This window comes from Acanthaster planci, linkage group LG14, assembly GCF_054643075.1.
Source record: "Acanthaster planci isolate LZ-2023a linkage group LG14, COTS_SCS, whole genome shotgun sequence".
In the NCBI taxonomy this organism is placed as follows: Eukaryota; Metazoa; Echinodermata; class Asteroidea; order Valvatida; family Acanthasteridae; genus Acanthaster; species Acanthaster planci.
Window position 1 is genome coordinate 13,102,391 of NC_141790.1, and position 26,408 is coordinate 13,128,798.

General features: G+C 39.3%; 7 protein-coding genes across 10 annotated transcripts in view; 4 read left to right on the plus strand and 3 right to left on the minus strand.

The window, feature by feature from the left end:
• The window catches only part of LOC147796873 (uncharacterized), a 34,278-nt gene that overhangs the window by 5,445 nt on the left and 2,425 nt on the right, over positions 1-26,408 (minus strand). The gene's annotated exons all lie outside the window — the stretch shown is intronic.
• On the minus strand, positions 387-4,160 carry ncbp2 (nuclear cap binding protein subunit 2). The gene is made up of 4 exons (XM_022239533.2): positions 4,053-4,160; positions 2,307-2,488; positions 1,641-1,779; positions 387-1,360 (listed from the first exon to the last, which is right to left on the minus strand). The coding sequence occupies exons 1-4, from the start codon at positions 4,116-4,118 to the stop codon at positions 1,259-1,261; spliced, it is 489 nt and encodes a 162-aa protein (XP_022095225.1). The 5' UTR covers positions 4,119-4,160; the 3' UTR covers positions 387-1,258.
• On the plus strand, positions 4,285-9,527 carry LOC110981711 (uncharacterized). Its single transcript, XM_022239523.2, has 9 exons — positions 4,285-4,723; positions 5,078-5,236; positions 5,477-5,569; positions 6,004-6,146; positions 6,801-6,893; positions 6,991-7,130; positions 7,407-7,547; positions 7,990-8,192; positions 8,525-9,527. The coding sequence occupies exons 1-9, from the start codon at positions 4,292-4,294 to the stop codon at positions 9,212-9,214; spliced, it is 2,094 nt and encodes a 697-aa protein (XP_022095215.2). The 5' UTR covers positions 4,285-4,291; the 3' UTR covers positions 9,215-9,527.
• Positions 9,499-14,350, minus strand: LOC110981714 (uncharacterized). Its single transcript, XM_022239525.2, has 4 exons — positions 13,865-14,350; positions 13,049-13,284; positions 12,342-12,466; positions 9,499-11,469 (listed from the first exon to the last, which is right to left on the minus strand). The coding sequence occupies exons 1-4, from the start codon at positions 14,073-14,075 to the stop codon at positions 10,332-10,334; spliced, it is 1,710 nt and encodes a 569-aa protein (XP_022095217.2). The 5' UTR covers positions 14,076-14,350; the 3' UTR covers positions 9,499-10,331.
• On the plus strand, positions 15,202-21,645 carry LOC110981717 (alkaline ceramidase 3-like). Of its 2 annotated transcripts, XM_087145557.1 has the most exons (12): positions 15,202-15,640; positions 16,792-16,902; positions 17,279-17,331; positions 17,675-17,727; positions 17,944-18,061; positions 18,297-18,352; positions 18,926-19,027; positions 19,554-19,658; positions 19,950-19,995; positions 20,204-20,412; positions 20,949-21,290; positions 21,615-21,645. In XM_087145557.1, the coding sequence occupies exons 1-10, from the start codon at positions 15,517-15,519 to the stop codon at positions 20,330-20,332; spliced, it is 897 nt and encodes a 298-aa protein (XP_087001683.1). In that variant the 5' UTR covers positions 15,202-15,516; the 3' UTR covers positions 20,333-20,412; positions 20,949-21,290; positions 21,615-21,645. The 2 variants fall into 2 exon arrangements, with proteins under 2 accessions (XP_087001683.1, XP_022095222.2); XM_022239530.2 differs by having other exon boundaries at positions 15,203-15,640; positions 20,204-21,290.
• Positions 21,142-23,333, plus strand: LOC110981719 (uncharacterized). Its single transcript, XM_022239532.2, has 4 exons — positions 21,142-21,290; positions 21,615-21,895; positions 22,349-22,511; positions 22,702-23,333. Exons 1-4 carry the CDS (start codon positions 21,142-21,144, stop codon positions 22,769-22,771), a joined length of 663 nt encoding a protein of 220 aa, XP_022095224.2. The 3' UTR covers positions 22,772-23,333.
• LOC110981721 (thiosulfate:glutathione sulfurtransferase-like) lies at positions 23,630-26,288 on the plus strand. Of its 3 annotated transcripts, XM_022239534.2 has the most exons (5): positions 23,630-23,965; positions 24,313-24,393; positions 24,884-25,066; positions 25,388-25,550; positions 25,783-26,288. In XM_022239534.2, the coding sequence occupies exons 3-5, from the start codon at positions 24,901-24,903 to the stop codon at positions 25,850-25,852; spliced, it is 399 nt and encodes a 132-aa protein (XP_022095226.2). In that variant the 5' UTR covers positions 23,630-23,965; positions 24,313-24,393; positions 24,884-24,900; the 3' UTR covers positions 25,853-26,288. The 3 variants fall into 3 exon arrangements, with proteins under 3 accessions (XP_022095226.2, XP_087001687.1, XP_087001686.1); XM_087145561.1 differs by lacking the exon at positions 24,313-24,393; XM_087145560.1 differs by lacking the exon at positions 23,630-23,965 and having other exon boundaries at positions 23,973-24,393.

A 26,408-nucleotide genomic window follows, 5' to 3' on the forward strand; every position in this document is an offset into this window, starting at 1 on the left:
AAAACATGGCTGTCCACGCAGCGGCGTTTGTGATAAGTACATGTATAGTTACATGGATCAATATACATGTATTATCCGATGTAAGATTCTTACGTAACGCTCACTGGTTGTTCCTTGCGTATGATCTCTTATCACTGGCTGGTCGCGCAAGTACCAGCGACACTAGACTGCGCATTGAACTGTCCCATTCACGACGGCAAACTGGTCAAGCGTTGCCGTAACTTGACAACGGGATTATTACGGTGGCCGCTGATTCTGACCATACCGTTATATTGTATAGAGCTCTCAATTTGTCTTCCCTAAACTTTTAAAATTACATTTGCTAAATTCGGGTGGGTTAATATATAGACGGTTAAAAAAATTTCAAAGTTCACTGAAACGACAAATTATTTCCAATGATGAAGGAAAGCAGAAAATTGCTTTCACTAAACTTCCACTAGACTTTATTTACATCGAACACCTCCATTTTCAAACAGAAAAAACAAGTCTACAAACTATTCTTAGGAACCAAAATGAAAAGAGGAATGACTGAAACACTACCATCCAGAGAAGGCAACAGTGTTTTATCTGAAGTTGCTGCATTCATCCGAGTACCACATAGATATTTCAGTTATCACTCAAAGGTGGATGATTTAGCTTTAGTTGATATATGTATTTTTGTCCAATTTAAAAGTGATAAGCAACTTTAATCTGACTGGTGATTTTTGGAAGATTGTGTCTAATGGTGATGGTAAATACAAAGTTTGCTTGGAATAAAACCCCAGAGAGACAGTAAAAAATATCAACTTCAAACACGATAGCTATCATGACACACGTTTAACAGTGATCTGGTGAGGTTATGACTAACACACCTTCCCTTCTGTAAGTATTGTTAACAAATGGCATGATACCAATTTTTACGCCAGTAAAACAATAACATCGGTTTCAGTCATAGACGAGTTGAGGGAAACCGGCTCCCCTTCCTGTAGTTTTAGTGACATGAATTTTGTATTCTCATGATAAAATTCTCTGTTTTGTTCTGGCTGTGTCCTTCGGCAAGTCATTCCCTGGAGAGATATGACTTTAAGGAATGGTAAGGGTCTTCATGAAGACACTATTTGCCATTTGAAGAACTGTCATCCAATTCACCAGGCTGTTACACAGCTCACTCCAACCAACTCCAAACCTGATGCATCGATGCCACAGAGACCAAACCAAAAACTAAATGCCAACTTGCAAGCTGCCATTCTTCCTAGGAATGCTTGTCTTCTTGTCAAGTTTACTTGAACATCTGTTGGTCCATTGATTGTAGCTGCCGTAATGCGGCCTTTCCATATCCACCTCGATCACTGTCAAAATCTGTTCGATACTCATCCCTTACCTTCCAAAATAAAAGTAACAAATGAAAAAAAAAATAATAGTAAAAATTAAATATAAGAATTTTAAGTTTATGGTTGCATTTTTAATAAAGGACTCTTGACTGAAAAAAATGAAGTGAACACCAAACAGCCATTTACCAAAGAATCTTACGAGAGAAGAGAGTTCTTGGATGTGGTCAGAAACTACACATGGGTTCATACTCAGGAAAAACCTTGTGATCAGAAGAGATTGACCAAGCTAATCCCAGAAGGCCAGGAGGCCTAGTAAGGGGAATGACTGACCTGTCCTCCAGTCTTTCCTCGTCCATACTGCCTCCCCTCAATGAATCCTGCATCCCAATCTGTTCGGATGATACGGTCATCTAGACGGGTTCCACTGATAAACCTCAACGCATTGGAAGCATCTTCTCTTGCATAATATCTGAAATGCAATCTTGTCAAGGATCTTCAATCCCATTCAATTCAGAGGCTAAAAGGAGAACATCTTGTATGGTAGCAACTTGGAGGACATTGGCCTATTTGTCCAAATTGGTCAGTAAGTGCAAATGGGCTATTAACCAACATCAAAACCAGAGGTGCAAAATCGTATTATTTTCTGGATGAGGGATTAGTGCAATTTTATGCTTTCTAAATATGTGATGACTTCTTGCAGGGTCTTGCATCACAGATCTGAATAGAAAGAATGTGGACTGGATTGAGAAGTGAAGGCCCATGTGAAATGACCATCTTAGTCAAACGAAGTAAGCTAAACGGGCAATACCTCAACTTTTTTTTGAGAAGGAGATGAAAGTACATGTAGCTGTCTCTTAACACAAAGAAAAAGGAAAAAACAGCCTTTGTTAAAAAATGCTTAAATTCTTTTAACCACTCGTCATCACAGTCCCTTTCAAGCATTTACAACAACAAAAGGAATCCATCTTGTTTATTTGTTTTCCTGCTGAAGGATACTCTACAAAGCAGAAGCCACAAGGCGTCTTTTTAACCTTGTCTAGACCCATGATGATTCGTTTGAGGTCACCACATTTTGAGAAGAGCTCATAGATTTGCTCCTCTGTTGTGTAGAAGGATAAGTTGCCAACGTACAGTGTACTGCTCTTTTTCAAGAGTTTCTCCTGCTGGGTGAGTGTGCCCTGCAAAAGCATTAAGGATCAAGAAATGCTCAAACAAAATCTGTTTTAATGTGGTTCAGGAAAATGACCTTCATCAAAAAATTTTGAGGCATGCATTAACGTTTGAAAATGCACACATATTCCTTCCAAAAATGTTCAAAACAGTTTGATTTTCCCTTTTTTTAACCAAATTACTACTTCCAATAAATAAATAAAGGTCATAACTGGTAACATATATATTTCCAAAACAAATGCCTTAAACTGTAACCCACTTGAAATCTGACTGAGCCCCCCCTACATGTCATAATGTCAGCACTATGTGTACATAGCAGTCTGAATGTCACATGAATGTATGCAAGGTCACGGGCAACTAAGGAATAATTCAGGGAAAAAAGAAAGCAGTTGTTGAAACAGCTAAACTGCAATAAAACTACAAAACAATGCAAAGATGTGAATATGGGTGCATGATCTCGTAAACCGTTCTCATGGTTTGGATGATATCACCGAGTCTTGGTTCTTCTCTCTGATTGGTCAGTTGGTGGCTCTTCCATCCATGCATTTCATACTCGGGACCAAAAGGAGAGAAAATGTGGTATATGGGGAAAATCTGAATTATGGACTCAACTCTAAACGTTTACATCAAAAATGTCTGAAATTTCATTGTTTCTCTCCCATACATTACCGAAGAGGTTTCAGTTAGGCCTATTTTTATCATGCAGCAGCAAAAACTGAGGAAAACATGCTAATCCCTGTAGTCCGGAGTGACTGAATGGAGGGTTGCCCCTTTGCCTAGACGTACATGTAGACATGAGTGCAATACTGTATACATGTACATGTAAATGGAATAACCTCAGACGACAAGCCATAAACATGGTGGACCGACCTGCTAAATGAGCATGTGCAGACTGCAAATATTACAGTCATGACTGTCAGTACATGTATCATGGTTAGGGACACAAATAAATGAGTGAGGGCGCTGTTTATTTGGGAACTTATTTTCTTAAATAATAAATAAGAAATTGTGATTAAAATTCGTCTTTTTTGCACACTGTAGCTCCTCTATTTAATTTCCAATTTTGAAATTTTTGAAATTTGAAGTGAAGCCAGCATTTAGTTCATTGAAATAAGGCACAAGAGAGAACAAGATTTTGCAAAAACATGAATTTGGGGGTTTCCAGTTAAAATCCACACCCATTTTGGCGTACAAAATAATCAATAGTAATGTGTACAAAAAACATCTCAAAACATCCCTGCTTCAAACTGATATTTCTTTGCTTTGCAGAGTCCGATGGAATTCAAACTTAGGCCTATATGAAAATATTTCTAATGAAGTCCTCTTAAAGGTAACTTCAAAAATAAAATAGACAAAACTGAAAGCATTTTTCACCTCCCTCCACCATCCATGTCCAGTGATGTCCATGGCACGGAGGAAGGTACGCATGATGATGTAGGCTATCAGCAGGTCATGAGCCACTGATTTGAGTCCAACTACGATAAAAAACGATGTCAATTTACAGACTGTAATGATCCTTATGTTTTAGCTTCCCCAAAAACCTGGAAATACGTCACAAACTTAACTTCTTACCCTGAAATGCTGATCTCTGTACGAGCCAAGTTCTTGTGCGCGATCCACTCTCTTGACTGTCGCCATGTTGCGTGCTTTGTGCGCGTGCGTACACCAAAAGCACTCAACAGACTGTTGACAAGTCTAGTATCGTTTTGAACCCAAGTACTCAGCCTCGTGTCCATTTTTATGTGTTTATATTAAAGTTCAATGCTTAGTGGTGTAAAATGATTGCGTGTGAGGTTAACATAGATGTAAAAATGGCGTACTGCTTCCCACCACGAGGTTTCGTTTCCCCCGTAAACAATCAACAATTCCCACCTCATTTCGACATACCACCTTTCCCACCACCCAGGCAATCGTTTCAAGGGTCTCCTAGGCCACCACGGGACTTCACAGCGGGGCCTGACAGGCCTCCATTTGCCGCAGGAGCACCGCAGTTTAGACCACGACCCGCTGGACGATTTTCCCATGCGATCGCACCGGCCTATTGTGACAGACCGGGCGAACGCGGTGTGTGGGCCGGAGGAGTACGCGCCGGTACGCCTGGGGTGATACGGGGGCCTTTTCCCGTCCAGACGCCCACTGTGCCTGCTAGACCCGACCAGGAGCTCAGCTGGTTTCACCACCCAGCCAACAAGAACAATGATATCACAGAATGTGAGAGTTGGCCGGGATTCCAAGGGAAAAAAGTAATTCATTTTTCATGTCTTTGATTTTTGGTCTATGCTTATGTATTTGACATCCTTTAAGTATAGTGGTAGCAGTTGCAAATTATATTGATTGGAAGAATTATTTTTGATGATATATAGTTTGTATGTATATTTTGTAGTGTTCTTATTATTTTTGGCCTGTGGTAAGTGTAATAAAATGACAATAAGACCATGTTCAGTATTGATTGTGACATTTTTATTTTGGAAATTAAATAAGAGGGAAAGCAGTGTACATGATGGACATGGCAGGAGATCAACTACCTTCAGACTTTGCTATGAACTGTGACAATCATAATTAAACATTATAAAAAGTATTCTTGTCTTCTTTGGTAGGACTCACACCAAGTTCCATTTGGTGGACTGCACAAAAACAACCAGAGAAATGGATCCCAGAACTTTACGAAGGGCAAGTTATCAACCTGGAAAAGCCAAAAACAGAACAAACCTTTCAAAAACAAGAGACGAAGGAAGCCATCTTGCACAGAAAAGCAGGTTTGTGAAATAACAGTGAGCTGGCTAGTAACCTCCCCTCCCATTTGTTCATACCCAAACACAGATGAGCGTTGCGTTGGATATAAAATGGAAGTTGAAGTGTTTCTCACTTTTCATTTGAATTTCTCCAATTGCAGTCACATGCCCTCCTATAGACTTGATCTTAAGACCCTCAGACATAACACGTCACCCACCGGAAATCACTTAGAATTATGGTTTTGATAAATCCCATTTTGGCAGGTGTCTACTCAGCTGGAGTTCTACTGTGATGTGTGTGACAGGGGTTTCAAGTCAAAAGCATTGATTGATGAACACTTTGCAGAACATGTCAAGGTAACATGTTCAAATCATATCAGCCAGCCATGGCTGTCTTGTTGGAGCTGAGCTCACAGATTCCATTGCAGTTGTAACAATTTGGGTGAAGCCTGATTACATTAACAGTCTAGTAAAAGAATTGATTTCGTGTGGTTACATCTTCAGTTGAACACTGATAATGAGACCAATGTTAATGCAGCATCCTGTTTATAACAAGATCCACTCTCAGTTCCCACATTTTTGTAGTCTTGTTTCCGTTATGATTCAAGGTCTCTGTTATAACAACTTAAACATGGTATTGTTAAGTCCCAGTGACCTTGTAATAAAAGTGTTTGACTGTAGCTGCAAGAACATACTTAGAGTCCCTAATTTTGTTAAGAACAGAAACCAAAAAAAATAGGAAAAGGTAATCATGGTTGGATTCCACCCTGTTAGTCTGCTCTCCTTTGTAGTGCAAGCATGAGGGCTGTAAGTTTGAGGCTCACTTCAAGGTTGTTAAGCTTCACAGCAAGTTACAGCATGGACCTGGAAGTAAGAGAGTTGCCTGGCTAGATACACCTGCTGAGGTATCAAAGTGGCGAGCAGAGAGAAAGCGGTAAACACAAAGTCAATTTGTTAGTTGCGGAAGTTTGCAGTAGCACCATGCAAGGATGTCTCGTTTATGAGAGATATCCTTGCATGGTGCTACTGCAGCTTTCTAGACCTAACTTGCTACCGTCACCATGAAAATCTTCAAAGTTCAAAGTCAATTTGTCCGACCAAAATGTTCAACTAGAAGAACAGAACTCTGGAAAATTAAACACATGGCAAATTATGAAAGAGTAAGAACCTTCGTGTGAATACTCATCTTTTCAACAGTTTAAAAATAATCAGAGGCTGTGATTAACCTTGGGACACTGATAACCAGTCTATTTCTAACTCGTCAAGTTCTGTTGGATTCCTCCTAATCAATTCCAGTTGTGATTTTATAGCAAAATAAGAATTACCTCTCACAAAGTGATTTTTTTGCAAAAGCTCCATACCCCACTTTTATGAGTAGTAGGCATGCCCCCCCTACTTTTGGCTGGTCCTATAATGGGGCGGGGCTTAATGGCTGATGCCCGATGGTCTTAGTCTCCAACTGCCCCCCTCACCACTTTGAAAATTATTCCACTACTGTTTTTAAGAGATCACTCCTTCATTGTCATATCAGAGGGAGAATTTACAATCACCAATGCCAGTTGACATTTTGGAATTTATTGAATTACAGAAACTACCCATCTCTAAGCAATATTGCCAAGAAAGCTGAAACCTTGAGAAACAACAAAGAGAAGGGTGTTGTCCTTCAGAATAAGTACTTTGGGTAAGTCAAGATACAAATAACCTGTTGAATTTGTTTGGTCGAAATAGTTTTTCATATATTCCCTTAATCATCAATCGGATTTTATTCTTGTTTTTAGCAAAATGCGACAGCCAAAGCGCGGATGGCAGAGACGGAGAGAAGTTGCAGGGGATAACGCGATTGATGCAAAGAAATCAAGGATGGATGATGCAAAGAGCAGCCAAGATATCAGTGCAGGAAGCAAGATGTCGGACAAAGGTTTCTATTCCTGGCTAAACCATTTCAAATTAAAGATTGTTAGTTAAATGCATGAGTTAAGGCAGTTTTACAAATATGATCAATAAGGTGATGTCATGATTTAAACACATAATCACCTGATTATAGGTTGATAGTTTTAACCATTTACCCATCAAGTGTTTCCGAGCCAGTTGCTTTATACATTCAGGAGGATTTTGAAGCATTATAAGGGGATAAGTGGATAAGATATCAAGATGCCCTGAGCACCGCTATGAGGGTAATTTGGCCATTTTTCAGATTTGAAAGCTGAAATCTCCACATGCTGTGATGTAACTTATGATTACGGTGAAGTGACCTCAGCTGGTCATCTTGGGTCTCTCTCTGCTCTGGCTGCTTATGATGGACCCAGTGATGAAGAGGAAGGAGAAATAAGGGAAGGTGGGTCAAACTTGGGATTGGATTTGTTTCTAATGCAAGGAAGAAACGTACATGTATGTGTCCTGACTCCGTGTGCCACTCATTGTTTTGATGAACTGCAGTCTTTTGAGCCGTTAGAATTGTGGCCAAGTATGTGAGATGATCCAGCTTTATGTGGAGTTTTTGGGTGGTATTAAACCAATCTTGAAATTTCTGGAAGTCATTACATATTTAAAAAAATTCAACTTTGGGCAGTACTTGTGGAAAGTTTAACAAATTGTAACCAGTTCTTGTTTAACGTTTAACTTGTTGTTTAACGTTGCCCACAAGACAAACATCCAGCATTTTATGGTTTCAAGGACTGGAGCACCTTACTCCATTTCAGCCGTGTTTTTGTAGCTCAAACCAAAATTGAAACAACTATTTGAAATGGGCTCATTTCTTGTCTAATTTCTTGTTAAAGATGCCCCCAAGCATGAAGAGATGACACCCCCTCAGAAGCCATCTACAAGTACCAGGAGGAATAGCAGAGGGTGGAAACCAAGTTGGAAAGGCACCCGAGGAAAAAAGACAACTAGAGGTACAAAAGCTGGCCAAAAAGTCAAGGAGAGATTGGAGAAACAACGCCAAGAAAGATTAAAGAGAAGACCCAACTTGTTGGAAATGGTAAATTGATTTGCACTGCATACACAAAAGCTTGTAGAAATGGAGACATTTTGAAATTGTTTAATACAGCTTGTACTCTGTCCATGAGGAGTACCAAGATGCTTATCTAGAGGCTAAAACTGGTTTAGAATACATTTTGCAGAATACAGTGTGAAAGGGACAAATTGGAAATACATGTACATTATGAAAACTGAAGTTGAAGTTTTAGCATTGACTTTAGGATAATCCCTCAATGTCTGATTCCACTCAAATTGAAATAGACATAAACATAACAGAGTTTTAATAAAGTAACAATTTATATTTAAGCTACAATTTCCATTTCCATTTTGCAGCTTTTGGCACCAGAGATTAGACGAGAGCGTAACATCATTCTGCAGTGCGTTCGGTATGTCGTCCAAAACAATTTCTTTGACAGGAATCAAACAGAAGAGACAAACCTTGTAACAAAGCAGGTGTCCGAGAATGGACTGCATCAGTTGGAAGATTCTGTCAGAGAAGAATTTCAGGTTAACGTGAGAGAGACAAATGGAGATGTTTCTTTCCCTAAGGAAGATGTGTGTGAGAGAGGATCAAACGGGCAGACAGCTGAAACTGGTACAACCTACCAAGTACATGATCAGGATGATTCCATGCACTCAGAGATAGCGGGAAAACATCTTAATGGGGCCAAGGAAACAGATGTTGAGAGTCCTAGAGATACAGAGGAGCAAGTAGCCTCTCAAGAAAAGGGAGACGGTGAGTTGAATGTCAAGACAGAAGCAGGAGGAACTCAAGATCGTGGTTCGTTGAGTGGTAAAGGTGGTATCAAATCTGTCGAGTACTCTGCTGTCGTCAGCTCTGATGGGAAGGAAAGAACTGAAGGAATAACAGACATCAGATGTTCTGCTCTGGATGGACCTGATATGGAAGGAGATGAAAGATTAGCTGTAAATGAAAGACAAAACCAAATCTTCCAAAATGGGGCAAGTTGTGATCTGGTTATATCAGAGTCCAATGCTGACACAAATACAAATGGAATTTAGAAGATGACAAATTCCAGTAAGCAAAGTAGCTTGGAACATCTTGTAACAGGCCACGAATAAGACTTATTTCAATCAAATGGTTGGAATAAGGAATTTCCAGTGAGTTTCAATCATTTGCCATGTATTGTGACGAGTATGAACAAATAAGTAACCTGTTTAAAGAAAAACTCAACAATCTTTGCATTAATAATGTGCCAAGAGGGAATGAGATGTGTTAATTGTAAGTGAACTAAGTCAAAATATCAACTCAAGACTGTAAAATAAAGCAGATATGTAACACCAGCTTCTCAGAAAATTGCGCGATTATCATGAACTTTTATTTGAAATGGCCATCAGGAATGCACACGACAATTTGGGTGTTTTCCAGTGTACAGTGCCGTTAATTCAGTACTTGATGTTTCCTAATTTAACTGTTCACACGTTTATTGCTTTAATCTGAGTAATTAATGCATTCTTCCCCACGTCTCAGACTGGACATAATTCACAGGGGGCAATGAATTAATAAGATTGCTACTCTGATTAAAAAATATTCTGACATTATTGATATTAATTTATTTTTGCCTATTTTATTTCTTATAATGAAACATCAATGTATTTGTAAACCAGTTTCAATTTTTTCTAAACCTGCACTCTCTGCTAAATACAGATGAGTAACAACAGAACGTGTTCACAAGTTGTTTTATTTCCTTGAACAGATGAGAACTTTGACAAATACAGAAACTTTCTTGGAACTTCCTCAGCCATTTCGTCATCCGTAATAACAGTTGATACCATCCCATTAAAATGGGCATTAAAGACATTGAAATCAAAATGAAACCACTGCCAATAATTCAGTGAAGGAAAGTAACAAGGGCATTTTTTGGAAATAGAGTTTGTATTCATATTAAAGGAGTTATCTCTAACATTTGACAGCATTTACTTTCTGGGGTTGGTAGTATGGTTGTCCAACTGTAAACAATAAATTGCTACCTTCTTAGCAAACTATTTTCATGGTGGAATTAAATGTGCAGGCAAGGGATTGCCTTTTCTTCAACTTCAAACAAGCAAGCTGGTAAATCTATGGTAAAAAAGTCTCCATCAGTAAAAAGAATGTTCTTGTTCAGAGCCTCAAACTAGCTCACTGTGCTGATGTGAGGAGGTATGGACATTTCTTGAAATTGGCAAGCAATGCACAAACCATCCACAACTGGTTAGCAGACACTGCTAAGTTCTTTGGAATAACCGATTGGAACACACGATAATCCTTGACATAGGCAAATGACTGCTCAATATGCCGTTGCAACTCCATCATATGCAAAGTCTGAAGACCTTTTGCACTACTCGACCAAAATGGTGGGACCACTATTGCCGACTTGTTCGCACAAGAGGCATCTTGGCTCTGGAAGCTTGCTGGTGCCATAATAGTGCTGGGGCCTGCTATCAAATTGAAGATTCTTGAGAATTTTGCAATCTTGATGTCCGATACACATCCATCGTACAAGTCGCTCACGAAGGTGACAGCTCCAAATGGACTGATACCAAGAAGGCCTTTGTAGGTGATGCTGACGTCCGTGTTCTCATGTCCATATATCTCTGCTATTGGCATTTGAACGGTAATCTCAGTACAGCTAAGAATAACTCTGGTATTTGGAAATGTGTTCTTGAAGCATAGTGGCATCGTCTTATCCACAGAGTTCTGACTGGGCCAAATTTGGAACTTCCGCAGGGAGACAAATAGATAGTTGATCCAAGTCAATAGAATTTGGGTGACTGATTTGACCGGCATATTAAATCGAATAGCCAGATCTTGTTCACAGAAACCTTGCTTAACATAGCACATAAACAAAAAGAACTCATCAATAAGTGGCAATGTTGTGCTCTCAACTTTTTCTTCTAATCCCATAATTAGCCTGCAATATTTCTGTACATCCATCCATCGTAACGCATTACTTCTACCCTTTGGTTCTAGTGCTGTATACATGGCTTTGAGAGTAGCATAGTCGGCAAAACCTGTGTAGTACTCAATGCATTGAGAATCATTAGAAAATCTCTCGAGGAGGAACAGCGTGCTGGACAGCATTTTGCACTGAGCCTCCAGAGTAGTTATCTTTTCTTTGGCAATGCGTAGCCTGGTCACAGCATCTTGAGGGTCATCCTGAGTAGAGGATGCTGGTGAGTCACACCTTGAGTTCTGTGTCAACTTGTCCTCTGAATCATACTCGTCTGCTTCCTCATGCTTGCTCATGCTGGGATCAGGTTCGTCTTGTTGGGTTTCACTGACAGTAATACAACAAGAAACCGAGGTGTTGCATCATCTTTGTGTATTAACCATGGAGGGTGGGTCCTCCAACTTAACTTACACAAGTAAATGTTACAGAAAAGATACATTATTAGTTATCACACAAGCGCAAAGGGAACACAGAAATGTAGTGCATCTGTGTCCCATTTGGCCTGATGGTATATGGGACACGGACACACTACATTATTCTGTGCTCCATGAGCACGAACGTAATCATAAATTTATCTTCAAGCAAACTTGACCCGCAGTGAAAATGTTATAGGGCCCATAGGGGCCTCTGTGCACGAAGGCGCAACCTTTGAATTGAAAGTAAATTTTGCAGATGTGCATTTTGCTTTTGGGGGGCATGTGGCCAAGTGGTTAGGGTTTGTGGCTTCTAATCATAGGGTTGGAGGTTCGAATCCAGTTGCTGACAGTATGCTGTGGCCCTTGGCAAGCCACTTCACCCCTGCTTGCCTCTCTCCACCCAGGAGTATAAATGGGTACCAGCATTAGCTGGGGAAGCAACTTGCGATGGACTGGCATCCCATCCAGGGGGGAATAGAAATATTCTCAGTCGTTTCATGCCAAGGAAGCCAGAGATAAACACCAGCCTGATGAGCCAAATTGGCTCAGACCAGACTTGCTTTGCATTTTGCTTTTAGCGTAAAAATTGCACATTGCGTAGAATTAGAACAACACATTACACAGGGACCATGTAACAGAACATTATATTTCACACTGTTTGTTGCCATGGTTCGACTAATCAGAATAAAGAATTTACATAGTTTGCTTGAAGATAAGTAGTTGTAGTAATACCACTGAGCTTACGTTTCAACAAGGACATGTTTAGTAGATGCCATCACTTACAATATGCTGGACGGCTGGAACTTTGATGGCAAGACTCTTGGCTTGATTTTTTTCATCCCGGTCTCTGTGATGACGAAGTCAGACTTCCTGAAATGTCTGGAGCAAATTCTTGTGTCCTTTGTCACCTGTGGTCATAAAGCATTCAAATAAATGATTCAATCTGTCACCTGTGGTCATAAAGCATTCAAATAAATGATTCAATCTGTCACCTGTGGTCATAAAGCATTCAAATAAATGATTCAATCTGTCACCTGTGGTCATAAAGCATTCAAATAAATGATTCAATCTTTGCTTGTTATCTTAGGTGTAATGTACAACACAGGAAATGTTTGCACATATAAATGGGTAATTCCAGAAATTAGGGTTCCATGTTTTTTTGTGTCCCTGTCCCATCTGACGTATGATTTTGTACGTTCAGAACACATTTTCTCATTTCCAAAGAGTGATGAATTCGAAAAATTACCTGCCAAACAAAAAGTAACAGTTTGAAATCAATTCTGGTGATATTTCCATGCCCAATAACAAAGGTCAGATGTAACAGGGACACAAAAATATCACACTTTTGGACCCCTAATTTCTGGAATGACCCAAATAGTGGTAATAATGTTAAAATTGGGGGGAAAACCTGAAACCAGATTGCATACATTTCTGGAGAACTAACAAAGTAAAAGTTCTGAGGACATCAGGTGAAAAGAAAATGTTCGCACCTGCAGATCCTGTCCAAATTTGGCCCCAATTTCTTGTATCCATTGATTCCTCCCATCAGCTGCTTTTGGGAAAGGATGGAAGGACAGACTCGTTGTCTGATTATAGCGGAAATCATTACGACAGTTTGGAATACAACATTTGTCCATTGGTGCAATTGGCAGATGCTGGACATTGCCATTGTAGGAAAAGACACTAGGGACATAATCTGGATCATTAGGATCATCCGAAGCTGCACCTGTAAGAATGAAGAATGGAGAACTTAGTCTTGATAGCCTTATTAGAACATGGTTAGCAGGTTCAACCACCTTTGGATTAACATGCATAGTTTACTTGGGGTTGAGGGGGGTCTATCCATTGGATTTCTAATCTAAAATTCCAAACAATTCACTTGTAACTTGTGAAAATACAACCATGCGAGTTTCAATAATTTCACACATGCTGTAATTTTTATACCTGATATCTACATGTATCGATACAAAATGCAAAGTCCAATGACTGAGGGCGCATCTTCAATTTCAATCATATTAGGCCTAATTACATTAATAATATTAACATGCAGCATCATCAAACTCTTTGCGGATGAATTTATGGAGTGGAAGAAGTAAAATTGAATGCAGAGCAAAATGAGACCTTCCATAGACGGTATGTAAACCTTCTCCCAACTCAACACTACGCCCCTAGCACGACAAGCATGACAAGCAGTACAGTAGCTCACTGAAGACGATGCAGACGCTTGTCGCAGTTGTCTTGAAATTGAATATGCGTGCTATATGCCTGCACTGGATAATTAATCAGTTTACACATACAGTACCAACCTGATATGAAATGTGCACTGCAGATTCGAGCGCATTCAGGTAATTTTTTCCGACAGAGTGCCTGTAACCACAGTCGTCTTTTCTCGAGCTTCTGCGGCGAATTTCCCCAAGGAATCCGGTAAAAATGCAACTCCCGCCGGTTGGTGCTTTTCTTTTTTTTGTCTGTCCATCGCCTGTTCTTGCAGCCAACGGCACTGCATGTATCTGGCATGCTCAAGAAATCTTGACTATATTGAACCTGAAATTCGAGGTAAAATTGAAGTACATGTACGAGCCTTTACACACCGATGTATATGAAACGAGGATTAATGTTGATATTAATTATGCCTGCCGGAAGCGCGAATCGCTGTAGAAGCCCGCCCTCTATCATCCCTACATCGTCACCGAAACCTTCATTCACGTTCAGGTTCACCATTTTTCCCGGAGAGTGGAGGGGGAGTCCCTAAAAGTAACTTGAATGCTTGTCAAATAGGGACCAGGCTTACGTAAATGCATGTACAAATAATCACATTCACATGGACATTGCATAAGACACAGACATAGGGGACCTCCTAGCATATTTTTAAGACAATAATTAGAAAAATTAGAAAAAAGACGTGAATGGAACCTGTGGGACCAGTAATTTTCATTGCTCGTCATGTGCAAGATGAAAACAGACAAAATACATGAATCTAGAGAGAACATAAAGTGGCGGAAATCTAGACGGTTGATGATTTTGAATTTGGTGTCTGGTCAATGAAAATGCGCAGAAAAATACTAAAAAGCGCCACCACTGACGCTCTTGGAATTCGGAAAGGCTTGTTTCTCAGTGCCTCTTGTATACGGCGATTTAAATGCTCACAAATTGCCTTGCCAATGGAAACTGTCTCATTGTGGCGGAGATCTTACTTTTACCTATCCATTAAAGGTAAAGCTGTGAGGGAGAAGCGTTTGATTTTTCTTTCTTGGGTATCTTTCACTGCAATAATGTCGAGAAATGACGAGTCATACAAATAAGAACACTAACTCGTAAAAAATGTAAAAAAAAAAAAAAAAAAAAGAGTCTGGTAGCGGGATGAATAGCCAGCATTTCAATGGATCAAGCGCATTTAATCATGCCAACAAAATATCACTCGTTTTTATGCGGCTTTGTGCAAAATATAAGCTCAACAAGATGCTGGTAGCGCGCATCGTAATGTTTTATGACCGATCTTGAGGATAATTTGCATATCTTGCATGAATGAAGATTGGTTGGTTTTACATCAAAGCAAGAAAAAACGTCATCATGTAATTTTGATACACCTTGAATACAAGCTGAAGTTAATTTAGCAGCTTTCCCAAAGATCAAATTGTAAAGTATAATTGTAAATGCATAAATCTGGATAACCTTAGCGAGCATGGACCATATCTTCGAAATTTTTGAACAAATTGAGGCCATAGCTACGAAAAATGCACTTAGACAGCAACCTTTCTCACTTTAAAAAAATTCACGGTTCAGTGGTAAAACCGGCGTTGTCACATGATAACCAGGTAATAACCTCTGTGAAACAGTTAGCGCCATCGGTGCGTACATGTAAAGCGGCCGGCCAGACACTGTGCGTTGCGACATAATATTCCTGAATCTGCACGTCGACTGTCCAATTCACAAGCAGTCGGGCGAAAAAAGCAACACCATGGCACCTGCTACGACGGATAATTTGTTAGTCGAACCCGACACGGGATTTTGGGGACCGAGAACATCCACCCTTGATTGGTGTGAGCGAAATTATGCCACAACAACCTATATTGCAGAGTTCTGTAAGTGACTGACAACCCTGTTCTTTGTTTTTTTTTTAAGTTCTGCTTGGTTTAACTTTAGCAAGCGCAATCAAAACACTCAAACGTACGTTACTGAAAACAAATTGAATTAATCTGGAAACCATAGTCTGTTATATATATAACTAAATTCCGTGAAGGAAGAATGTGCAACTGAGCCTTATAATTGTAGCACATCATGTTATCAATGTGTTGAATTATACTCTCAATGTAGATCAATGCGATAAAATTTGTATAGTAAAGGCACACACACAACAGCATAGTAAATCAATCGTTTATACCAGTACAATACTACAAACGCAGCAAGGATTTGTTTAGGTGTCTGCGGAGTAACAGCTGGCTTTGTTTCATCCCATTTGGCCAGTTGAGTGAGAGTTTTACCGTGAGATTCACAGATGAATTAAATATTATGACTAAAACGCGCCGTCGAAATTCTGCAAATATCGCTAAGCAATAATGGTATTTTCTGTGTGTTACTGGTCTTATGTTAAATCAACGTTATAATAGATAAACTGCTAAACGTGCTAAACGGAACCAACACTGTGGAAGCGACAAATGAAATGTTTAAACCATGTAGAAAGTTATTCAGATCCTCTTTGTGAAATTATTAAGATATGAAATCATACCATTGAAGTCTATTTGAAGTTTATTGGAAAGTTCTCTGTGTCATGGAATGTTTGAATGACAGGCTGAAGTCACTTGTTATCTCTCCGTCGCGCTGGAGTCTGCGAGAAAAGTGCCGTCATTAAGTCTTCAAAACTGTCAGGTTTTATTAATCTGGGACAGAATCATCGGGTCTACATTGTCAGTCTTGTAGCCATCTAATCGTTCCAACTCTCGGTTGTTCAACTTTCAAAATGCAGCCAGTTAGGACTGATTAGATCGTGCAGTGGTTCGTCTATAATCACTGATACATGTCAACCATGCACATTGTGACTTGCTGTCAATAATCGAGTAGAAATTTTTGATGATACGTAATCCTGGACTCTCAAAACAATGCCTGTGAAATCAACATCTGTGCTGAACATTATCTGCTTATAAAACTATTCACACTAGATAAGGCTTATCAGTCTATCCACCTCACAATTAGTTTCATATCAACTGAGTCATTTTTGTTTTTGTTTTTTTTTCAGGGAACACAATAAGTAACATCGTTTTTATCATTCCTCCGTTGTTTGGTATTGCCTTTGCCTGGAGAGACCGTGTTGACCACAGATTCATCTTCTCCTACGTTGGAGTCATTCGTAATCTCTTGGAGTTTCTCTTTTCTTCCGACTCAGAGCTTTAAAAAAGTCTATTCTTTATTGCAATTATCAAACGTTATCGCTCAGGTTTATTTTTTATATTAGTCAGATACCATCAAATACAGAATTGTAATTACACAAACACAGGACCTGAAACACGTGCTCTGGATGACGTCTGCATAACGTAATCTATTGACCACACACTAACGCACTCGAGAGTAAATGATTTGATTTCGTCAACAAAAATCCCTATATCTCCAAAGAAAGAGGCTATAACATTGGTATCCTGCAATGAAATTGAAGAACATTGGAAAACAACACTCACGTAACTCATTCCAAACTATCCGTCTTTTATAAACTTTTTTTTTCATTTCAGTCATTGGTTTAGGATCATCCAGTTTCCATCTGACTCTTCACATCTTTTCACAGGTTTGTTTGAAGGTGCTTGGTCGCAGCAGAGAAATCTTGAGGTTTCTTGTAAAAATGTCTATCGTTTCAATTACAAGTCTGCTTCACAACTTATTTGTAGCGGGAAATATCTGACGATATAATGAAAATACAACTTACACTACAACGCCAATGTAATCACATCAGATTATATGAAATACCTGGATCTTTTCGCTGAAATCCGGTTGTAATATTCATTTATTGCTTCTACGACCTTGGCTACAAGTTAGTGTCTTATAAAGACTTCGCTGTTTTTTTATTTTCTTGAAAAAAAATGAGAGCAGTGCGAATGCAGTTTTTTATTCTTTTGCTACACTGTCTTCAGATGCTGGATGAAATGTCAATGCTGTGGGCGACATCTTTCTTTCTTTACTGCTTGTAAGTTATATTTGGCTGATGATTACACATATAATTTATATAAAAATATCATTTTTATTAGTACTGACAAAAGACAAGCACAATGATTAATTATGCAGTGCCTCTGTACCTCATTTCCAAACATTAAGAGACGAACAAACAAGTAAGTCAAAATTTATCAAAGAAATCCAACTAACAAGAATTCTACTGTTGTGATTCTTTTGTTTTCTTCGTCAGGATGGAAACTCACTCGAAGCCAAGAAGCAACAATGGCAGCCTTATTCAGATCCTTTACATTTATAACGCCTTTGCTAGTCTCTCCTACATCATAATGCAAGAGCCCTTATTTTTTCAGGTAAGACATTTCGAATTAGAAAAACTTCCCAAGATGCAGGTATCAAAATAAGAAGAATTTCAACCGTGTCATGAGAAATTCATGAAGTTGTTGCTGCCAACAGAATATTGTCTTATATCAAACCTTGTCTCTAAGATAAATCGTCATTTCTTTTGACAAAACTTATCCCCGGGTTGTATAACTCTTCACTTTGTACCCATTAATTCTCTCCTTCAGATTCTTTTTATTTCCACAGGTTGCCTTTGGTACACTAACTGTTATCATGATGGTCCGTGGTTGCTATGTTGCAATGTAAGGCTATGTCTCTTTTTCCTGAATATATTTTCTTATTTTGACTGTGATTTATCCAAAATGGTCAACTGTAAATAATATTTGAAAGCAAGCTGATGTATTTGGAAAAATGGCACATTCCTTTCAGCTATATCGGTTCGGTAAACTTCTCGTTTATAGAAACTTTTTGCTTTCCATGTAAAAATTTACATTTTGGAGCTGCTCACAAATTAAACATAAATGTTAAGAAATGGAAAACATGTACCGAATACAGGTGATTCACAATAGCGCGCCACCAAGAGTTTGCAACGCGTTGGCCAATCACAACGCGCGAAATCTGTCCACCCTTTCCAAACGCGCGATGGTTCGACAGATTTTGCGCATTGTGATTGGCCAACGCGTTGCAAACTCTTAGAGGCGCACAATTGTGCAATGCCCGTATTGGCTCTTGATAAATGAAAGGGTGACGCGTCTCGCAAAAGAAAACCAACTTCTAAACCAGCTTTCTGAACGTTTGTGGACAGTCGATGTGTACGAATTAAAAAGACATTGTCAGCGTTTAGGCCCTAAGGATGATTTTGTTACCACAAACAGGAGTCAAGATTGCTGTCGTTACCTTGTATGGTACCCTATGATCTTGTACTTCACTGCATTTGTGCTGTGGAATATTGACAACCTCTACTGTGAGCACGTGCAGTAAGTCCTAACACAATTTCAACATGTAGGCATTTAGAGAGAAAACAGACATCCCAATAATACCAAGAATTCATTCAAGACCCCCCCCGCTGCTTGAAATCTTTGTGGTGGTCGATTTTTGTTTCAATTAAAGTACTTGTTTAGCGATGCAAGGTTTTAGTATTGCAACTTAGGTGTCCACTCGAGGATATATTAATAGCTTTTATGTGAAGGCTTTATATAATCTGGCTTAGTAATCTGGCTTAGCAGTATGTCTCAACTTGAATTAGTAATTTTCCTATTAATGTTGGTAAAATTTCTTCAAGTTAAATTGGTCAAGCTTAACGTTTACACTGTGTAACAGCTACCGTGGTCATAGCTACTGTGGACGCAAGAAATGAGATACTGAATCTTGTCAAACGTGTATGGCCACGTCTAAAAATTCACCAGGAATACCGTTTCGTATCTCTTGGGGTTTTAATATATGTAAATATTTACAATATCTACAACAATGAATGAATATTCATCTTTGCCCTTGCCCAATCAGACGACTCCGAGATTCTCTACCGTCTCCGCTGTCAGTTTTGACTCAGCTCCACGCTTGGTGGCATGTATTTGTCGGTATAGCATGTCACGCACAGATACAATTCAGGTAATTGCAGTGTGATGTGAAACTCAACATTCCTTACGACAACTCTAATGACCCTTCCAAGTCCCATATCAAGCCCTTGGTTTTTCTTCATTTCAGTGCATATATGAAGTATAACACATCATGGGAAACCACACCGAACCACCTCTGTTAAAATTAAAGTGGCATAAACACGTTTTATTAAAGGTGAACCAATCAGCCTGGCACCATTCGTGAAGTTTGAGTTCTCAAGGAAAGTTTTCTTTGCAATTTATTTGGTTTCCATAATGATTTGTATATTCCCCTTCACAACAGTTGCCACTCGCGAAGCATATTCTTGAAGAGACACTGCACCATTTGGGTAAGCAAAATGTTACTAATTTGCATTATTACTATGAACAGGTCCGGGAAAGTAATTTAGAATAGATAGTAACTCTTGAGAGTGTAACATTTTATCGTAAACTAACAATTCCCCAAACTACCAAATGTTAGCTCTATAATGTCCTTTATATTTTCGTTAGTATCTGACAACGCTTTTGTACACTTCGCTCACATCTCTCTTTTTTCAGACTTGGTGCGGGTTTCTTCCTTTTCTTGAAATCCACGACGACAAGCAGCCAAGTACTACCAACATCTCTACACAACTAGCAAACCAATCAGGCAAAGAAACAAAGTACCGCCTGACAAAAGAATTGTGACAACAGGTGGCGCCCTGCATAGCAGCCGTTGAAAAAAAGTTGCAATTCTGTGCATTGTTCTTATTTTTCATCATGTTATTGTAAGTTACTTTCACCAGCAAACGACCATGCATGTTAACAGAGTTTCAGTTTAATAACTAAATATTAAAGATTGCGTTCAGTCTTATTATCGATGGATTCTGCCCAATAGTATGTACGACAGAGAAGAAAAATTACAACCAAAGATGGGTATGCTATTTACCATAGTTTGTGCACATTATTTGACGCAGATTTTACTTAACATTACAACTGATTTTATATTATGGTTTCCTCGTTAATTTGAACCTGAATATTAAAAAGAAGGTATGAAAGTGTAAATGAGATGTTCGAAAAGAGTACGTGAATAATTCAAACTGGAAGGGGCCTGGCGATGAAAATGGATCGAGCTGAAAGCTCACATAAATAAACTGCACTCGTTCTTTTACAGTGAAAAATTGGTCTGCCCTAGTCACAGAAATCTGATATATTTTATTGAACGACGATGTATGTTTACGGTACATGGACGCTGTTTGTCTATTGCCCGTGTTGACTACTCTGAAGTAAACTTTGCACGCTAACCTACTGACTCCGTTCCTAGGGTTACAATTCTGGCGAACAATGTCAGCTGGTTTGATAACTTTCAGTGGGAAGTCAGTGTTTACTCCGACGGCAGCTAAAAACAAATAACTGTAGCCCTATGGTGGACCTTCACCCCACACGACTGGCATCTGAACGAAACACTGCGAGGCCGAAAGAGACTAGTGGCTTTCAAATGCAACGTGCCAACGTACATGTACCAAACGCCCATCTCCACTATCAAGCTGGGATACGCTTCAGGGTTTTCGTGGGAAAAAATGGCGACGACAGCCATCCTTAACCGACTCGGAGCTGTGCTTTCTGGGAAATGTTACGGAGTTCGTGCGGCTTCCGTTGCTTGCAAGTATGTGTATGCATCAAAGTTAGAGTTGTCGATTAGAACTTAGCTGTAGAGGAGACAGTTTCACCAAACTTAGGAATAATCATTGATGTGAGCTACTATCATAATTTACACACAGCATTCGAAACAGATACCCAGGAAGGTTTGATTTAGTTTTTCCGAGACAGCTTTTCATCTCGATAGGGGAGAGAAAAGAGTGCCAGTGTATTTGTTCAAATCAGGCAGACGTATATGCAAATGAGAAACACCAAGAAAAGCTTAAAATTGCATACAGGACAAAATTCTCCCGAAATTTATCAGAAATTTGATTTTTGGCTTGAACTGTAGGTTTCTTGGCGATGGACCTAACAACTTTACCCAACAAACGAAGGGGACCCATTGCTCTCCTTACAACGAACAACATCCGGGGAAGTTATCTATCACCACAAGACTTGCAATTCATCGCTATCTCAGCACTGAGACCTCGCAACTTGAAGACGCTGACAACGTCTATTTCGATGGCTTGGTGAAGAGAATAAAGAGTGGAGATATGCAGATGATTGACGTTAGAGACGCCTCTGAGATCAAGGAGTTTGGAACCATCATCAAAGATATCTGTCATATCCCAGGTGAAACTTTTTGGCCCCTTATCCTCTGCAAAAATCATGTAGGCAAAGCTTGGTCTTAATACGACTGTCACTTAAAACCCCATTAACTCCCAAACTATAAACTATGTAGTTCTAACACAGTCTCGGTCAAAATCGTATTCACGTCCTGTATTGGGACCAACTCTAACATTCTTTAATTGGCCCTTTTCGCCTCAGTTTTTGAACAAAATCTGGTACACTGAGTTCTTTAAATTCACATGAAACATAACAATTTGAGTTCTCCATACCAAAGACGATGTTTCGGGGCAAGCCTTTGCTTAGTTGCATAAGAAACGCCTTGCACTAATACACTGAGAAGGGAAAGAGCACAAAGGAACCAGTCCATTAGAGGCGGTGGTCGCTACGCAAATTGCCAAATTGTACCAGATTTTATTGAAATTAAACTCGCAAAAGGCATATTATTTATTCCGACAGTTTTGGACGTGGAGGCTGCACTCCAACTATCAGACGATGAGTTTCGAGCCAAATATGGTCGCACCAAGCCCGAGAAGTCGGATGATAATATTGTCTTCACTTGTAAGAAGGGGATTCGGAGCTTAAAGGCACGAGACACGGCACGAAGCTTGGGCTTCAAAAAGTAAGTGCGCTTATTCGGAAAAAGCCTTTAAAATTAAATTTTAATTTTAAAAGAGGAAATAGTGTCACTGTGAACTTGTTTCTCCCTGTGGGGGCGCTATTTTGGATTTAATTATTGTACAGTCACTTACGTGACCCAAATACGAATCTTACCTGATTAATGTCAACACATCTATTTTTTTTCCATACAGGGCAAGGCATTATCCAGGCGGATGGATGGAATGGGGCAGGAAGAACAATCTGCCTTACCCGAAGGAATAAAGGCAAATGTGTGAGGAAAACGATGCTTCGAAGCAACAAGATATGAAAGGCTATTTTTTTTCCGTGTGTGGTATTATAAATTGGCTTGTACTCTAAAATCACAAGCTCCTGATATGAAATTATTAATTTCAAACAGACCTTGCAGTTCTTTATGTATAGTGAAATATATGATGGGATATTTCTATTAATCTCCCCAAAAGCTATCTGAATCGCCCTTGTGATCCGATGAAATCTTAACAATATCAGAAATTGAACTGGAAACAATTGAACACCAGAACCACAGGTAACTGAAACCATGGCTTGTTTTTCTCTTTTCGATAGTTTCAATTTAAAAAAATTGTGTCTTAACTCTTCCGGTATAATATGTGCTTTTCTGAGTATCCAATTTTGTCTCATCAAATCTACTCTTAAATGCAAGCAGATCATAGTAGTAGACTTTGTTGGTTACTTGATCAATCTGCAGAACTTAGTACATGTAGTATGAAGCTGGTAATGAAATGTAAAGAAAACGAATTACAACGATTAAAACAAATTCTTATAATAAACCAAAAGGTAAATCAGACATACCGGCAACGCCGGTATATGACTAGAGTTTATACGTCTTTCTTTCCGGATGTCTCTTACAAAACAAAATTAGCAATGAAACTGATATCAAAATTTCTTCTTAAGAAAGGATCCCATGTGAAACCTATTGCAGTAAAAGGCTAAATTAGATTTTTCTTTCATTATCTCGTTTGTTAATATTAGTAATTGTCGACTGCACCTACAGATTTTTTGCCGTTGCTTGTAAATCTAGCGTGTTATTGGTTGGGGCGCCCTCTGTTGAATAGCACTTTCAAGTTAAGGCCAAAGGTAAATATCTCCCATGATTTCAACGTCTCGTAAATTATTCACATGTACCGAAACTATTTCCTGAATCGGGGTGAATTATCAGGGTTCCTATAGGTCCCATATGCTATGGACTTGAATGCAAACACATCTGTGAATCATCACCACCACTGGCCACTGCCAATACCACCAGCTCTCGTTAATTTTTACATTCAACTTTACTGCCTCGTGCCATTTACATATGACATGTCAGCCCGGGCCAGCTGTGTTTACATATGAAACCCGAATAAGAGCAATCTTCAGCTTGTGCAGGAAAGGTTGTATTCGAGGCTACAAAACCTTCATCTGTGGTTGTTGTTTTAAACAGTGAGTACACACAGTCTCTCTGACAGTAGCGTGGCATGCAGTTTTTGCATTCCGTCATCAGGCCATGTCAGCCGGGAGCCTACAAGGATCTGGGGATAAAATTGCAGTACTGTTTGTCATACAAACGAAATTGCTGCTACTGAACAGCAATCCGATCCAAAGCTTAGTCCTGAAATGAATGCTTAGTCATCACGTGTGACGGGTGATGCATGACAAATATACATAATTTTGTAATCAGGCTATAGACTTTGTAACTAGACTTGCGCTGTGTAAACAGTGAATCGGAATATTTAGGACACGAAAAACACATTTTGAAAGGCCAACCGACGGTTCTTGTCCGACCACAGCACTTGCCAGAGACAGACACAAATATTTCTGCCTGTTGAGAACACCGAAACTCAGCTTGAGGATATACCCCAAAGACAACGGTGAGTTACCCGAAACAGTAATATTCGCGCAGACTACGGACAATAGGATAGGCTTCACTGAGAAGGGAAGGTCCTTCCACTTTGAGGGCTTATAATATATATGTACTCTGTCCGTTGAGCCAATTTTCTTTCCCATAATGCAACTAATTTTCTGGCAATTGTCACGGAACGAATTTTTATGTTCACCAAATCACTCTGTTGAACAAGGCTTTAAGCCCCTGTAGGTACATTGCTGATAGTCATGTAACATTTAAATTGCTTTCTTGAAATAGGACAGATAGGACTGTCTGGATTTCGAAATTTCAAAGAGGGGAGGGGTCACAGGGGATACAGACTTGAAGGGCAGAGGGCGTGTAAGTTACACAGTACGCCATTCAGTTGAGTTCTTGAGATGAAGCACGCGGAAAATAAGCTCTAACTTGAAGAATGTCCATACATTAACCATCAACGTATCGCGCCGTTTTTTATTGATATATCGATTATCTTCTAGTAACGTTCAATATCGCAATGAGTGCCGAGTCGTCCCAACCACCGCTGGAGGACGAGGACCATGTTTACTATGACGGTTTAGTCCGTCGGATCAAGAGCGGTAACCTTCAACTGATCGAGGTCAGAAATGCCCCGGAACTGGAAGCGACGGGCACAATTATAGAGAACATCTGTCACGTCCCAGGTACGGAAGATTTCTTTAATTGGCTTGTTAGGGTGTTTGTTCTTTTTTGGGGGGGGGGGTTAGTTTGCTATCGATAATGTCATGCTCGCCACTGGTTTTAATCTGATTTCTGCTCAATGATAAAATTTGCAGGACTAGCAGTATGTTTTGCAGAATGAAAATATTTGTGTGGAGGAAGATGCACTTTTTTGGAAGATCAATTTCCAAATAACAGACCAGAATGTGCTTGAAGGCAAACCTGAATGATTTTTCGGGTATCTGCTGAATGTTTCGAATTTTAAAATGTTTAAAGCGAGCGAAAACATTTCTCGTGCTAATCAGTTCCAGAATTGGCCGATGCTCTCCAGTTACCAGATGAGGAATTCGAAGCCAGATACGGTCACCGAAAACCCCAAAAGACAGACGATAATGTCGTATTCACTTGTAGGATTGGAAACCGAAGTTTGAAGGCACTCAACATTGCAAGGGAGTTGGGATACACAAAGTAAGACAACGTTCAAGTTCAACACCTTAAACTTTAGCTGGATCGATTTAAAAAAAGGAACTATACAACATACATGATGAAAGTGAGAAATAATCGATAATTCTAAGAATAGATTGAAGGTGTTCATAAAATTGTTGTATTAAACACGTTTTTACATTATTTTCCATTTCGTACATGCATGTAGTAGTTGTGATCATGTGATCTTGATACACCGTTGATTTTTTTGTTTCAGGGCAAGACATTACCCTGGTGGATGGACAGAATGGGTGAAAAAGAACAAGCTTGCCCTTCCCACAAAATGAGCCCACCTTAACTCAGTCATCGAATTGATGTGTTCATTGCATTTTATAATATATTTGAATGCAAATCTAATTAATTATTTCCCTTAATTAATTCAAAAACCTGTAGAATTATGAAATAAGACACTGAACCAAACAGGTGATTCATGCTAGTGTGAAACTCACAAGTAAAATAAGGATAAATTTGCTTGTCAATTTTGAAACCCTACATCAACTATGTCGGGAAGCTACAGTCATTCAAAGCGTTTTATGAATAAACGTATCGTGTCAAGGTTGAATACATGAAATGTGTGCATAAAGTTGAACAGAGCCAAGCTGATAGATTTATGTAGCAAAGTTTAATTAATTCGAAGGCCATTCACTGATTTTTCACTTCATTGATTTCATAGTTCTAGTCATTAAAATGACAAACTTAAGTAGTCAATGTTTACGACGGCAACTTGTGTTTCTGCATCTACTTACACTCAGACAGTTTTCAAATCATTAAGGGACTTGGACAAATCTAGTAATGGGTAGTGACCCGGTTCAAGCATAATTAGTTCTACCGATGTCAGGCTCA

Excerpts from the sequence above, each read along its gene's own strand:
- ncbp2 (XM_022239533.2), bottom strand. The coding sequence starts at position 4,118 with ATGGCGACAGTCAAGAGAGTGGATCGCGCACAAGAACTTGGCTCGTAC. Across the intron at positions 1,780-2,306 it reads TGTGGCTTCTGCTTTGTAGA|ATATTATGCAAGAGAAGATG; the intron begins GTATCCTTCAGC and ends ATTGCATTTCAG. Across the intron at positions 1,361-1,640 it reads GAGGAAAGACTGGAGGACAG|GTAAGGGATGAGTATCGAAC; the intron begins GTCAGTCATTCC and ends TTATTTTGGAAG.
- LOC110981711 (XM_022239523.2), top strand. The coding sequence starts at position 4,292 with ATGGCGTACTGCTTCCCACCACGAGGTTTCGTTTCCCCCGTAAACAAT. Across the intron at positions 5,570-6,003 it reads ACTTTGCAGAACATGTCAAG|TGCAAGCATGAGGGCTGTAA; the intron begins GTAACATGTTCA and ends TCTCCTTTGTAG. Across the intron at positions 7,548-7,989 it reads GGAAGGAGAAATAAGGGAAG|ATGCCCCCAAGCATGAAGAG; the intron begins GTGGGTCAAACT and ends TTCTTGTTAAAG.
- LOC110981714 (XM_022239525.2), bottom strand. The coding sequence starts at position 14,075 with ATGCCAGATACATGCAGTGCCGTTGGCTGCAAGAACAGGCGATGGACA. Across the intron at positions 13,285-13,864 it reads CAGTGCACATTTCATATCAG|GTGCAGCTTCGGATGATCCT; the intron begins GTTGGTACTGTA and ends TCATTCTTACAG. Across the intron at positions 11,470-12,341 it reads TTCCAGCCGTCCAGCATATT|TGAAACCCAACAAGACGAAC; the intron begins GTAAGTGATGGC and ends TATTACTGTCAG.
- LOC110981717 (XM_087145557.1), top strand. The coding sequence starts at position 15,517 with ATGGCACCTGCTACGACGGATAATTTGTTAGTCGAACCCGACACGGGA. Across the intron at positions 17,332-17,674 it reads CTCTTCACATCTTTTCACAG|ATGCTGGATGAAATGTCAAT; the intron begins GTTTGTTTGAAG and ends CACTGTCTTCAG. Across the intron at positions 17,728-17,943 it reads TCTTTCTTTCTTTACTGCTT|GATGGAAACTCACTCGAAGC; the intron begins GTAAGTTATATT and ends TTTCTTCGTCAG.
- LOC110981719 (XM_022239532.2), top strand. The coding sequence starts at position 21,142 with ATGTACCAAACGCCCATCTCCACTATCAAGCTGGGATACGCTTCAGGG. Across the intron at positions 21,291-21,614 it reads GCGGCTTCCGTTGCTTGCAA|GTTTCTTGGCGATGGACCTA; the intron begins GTATGTGTATGC and ends CTTGAACTGTAG. Across the intron at positions 22,512-22,701 it reads CGAAGCTTGGGCTTCAAAAA|GGCAAGGCATTATCCAGGCG; the intron begins GTAAGTGCGCTT and ends TTTTCCATACAG.
- LOC110981721 (XM_022239534.2), top strand. The coding sequence starts at position 24,901 with ATGAGTGCCGAGTCGTCCCAACCACCGCTGGAGGACGAGGACCATGTT. Across the intron at positions 25,067-25,387 it reads GAACATCTGTCACGTCCCAG|TTCCAGAATTGGCCGATGCT; the intron begins GTACGGAAGATT and ends CGTGCTAATCAG. Across the intron at positions 25,551-25,782 it reads AGGGAGTTGGGATACACAAA|GGCAAGACATTACCCTGGTG; the intron begins GTAAGACAACGT and ends TTTTTGTTTCAG.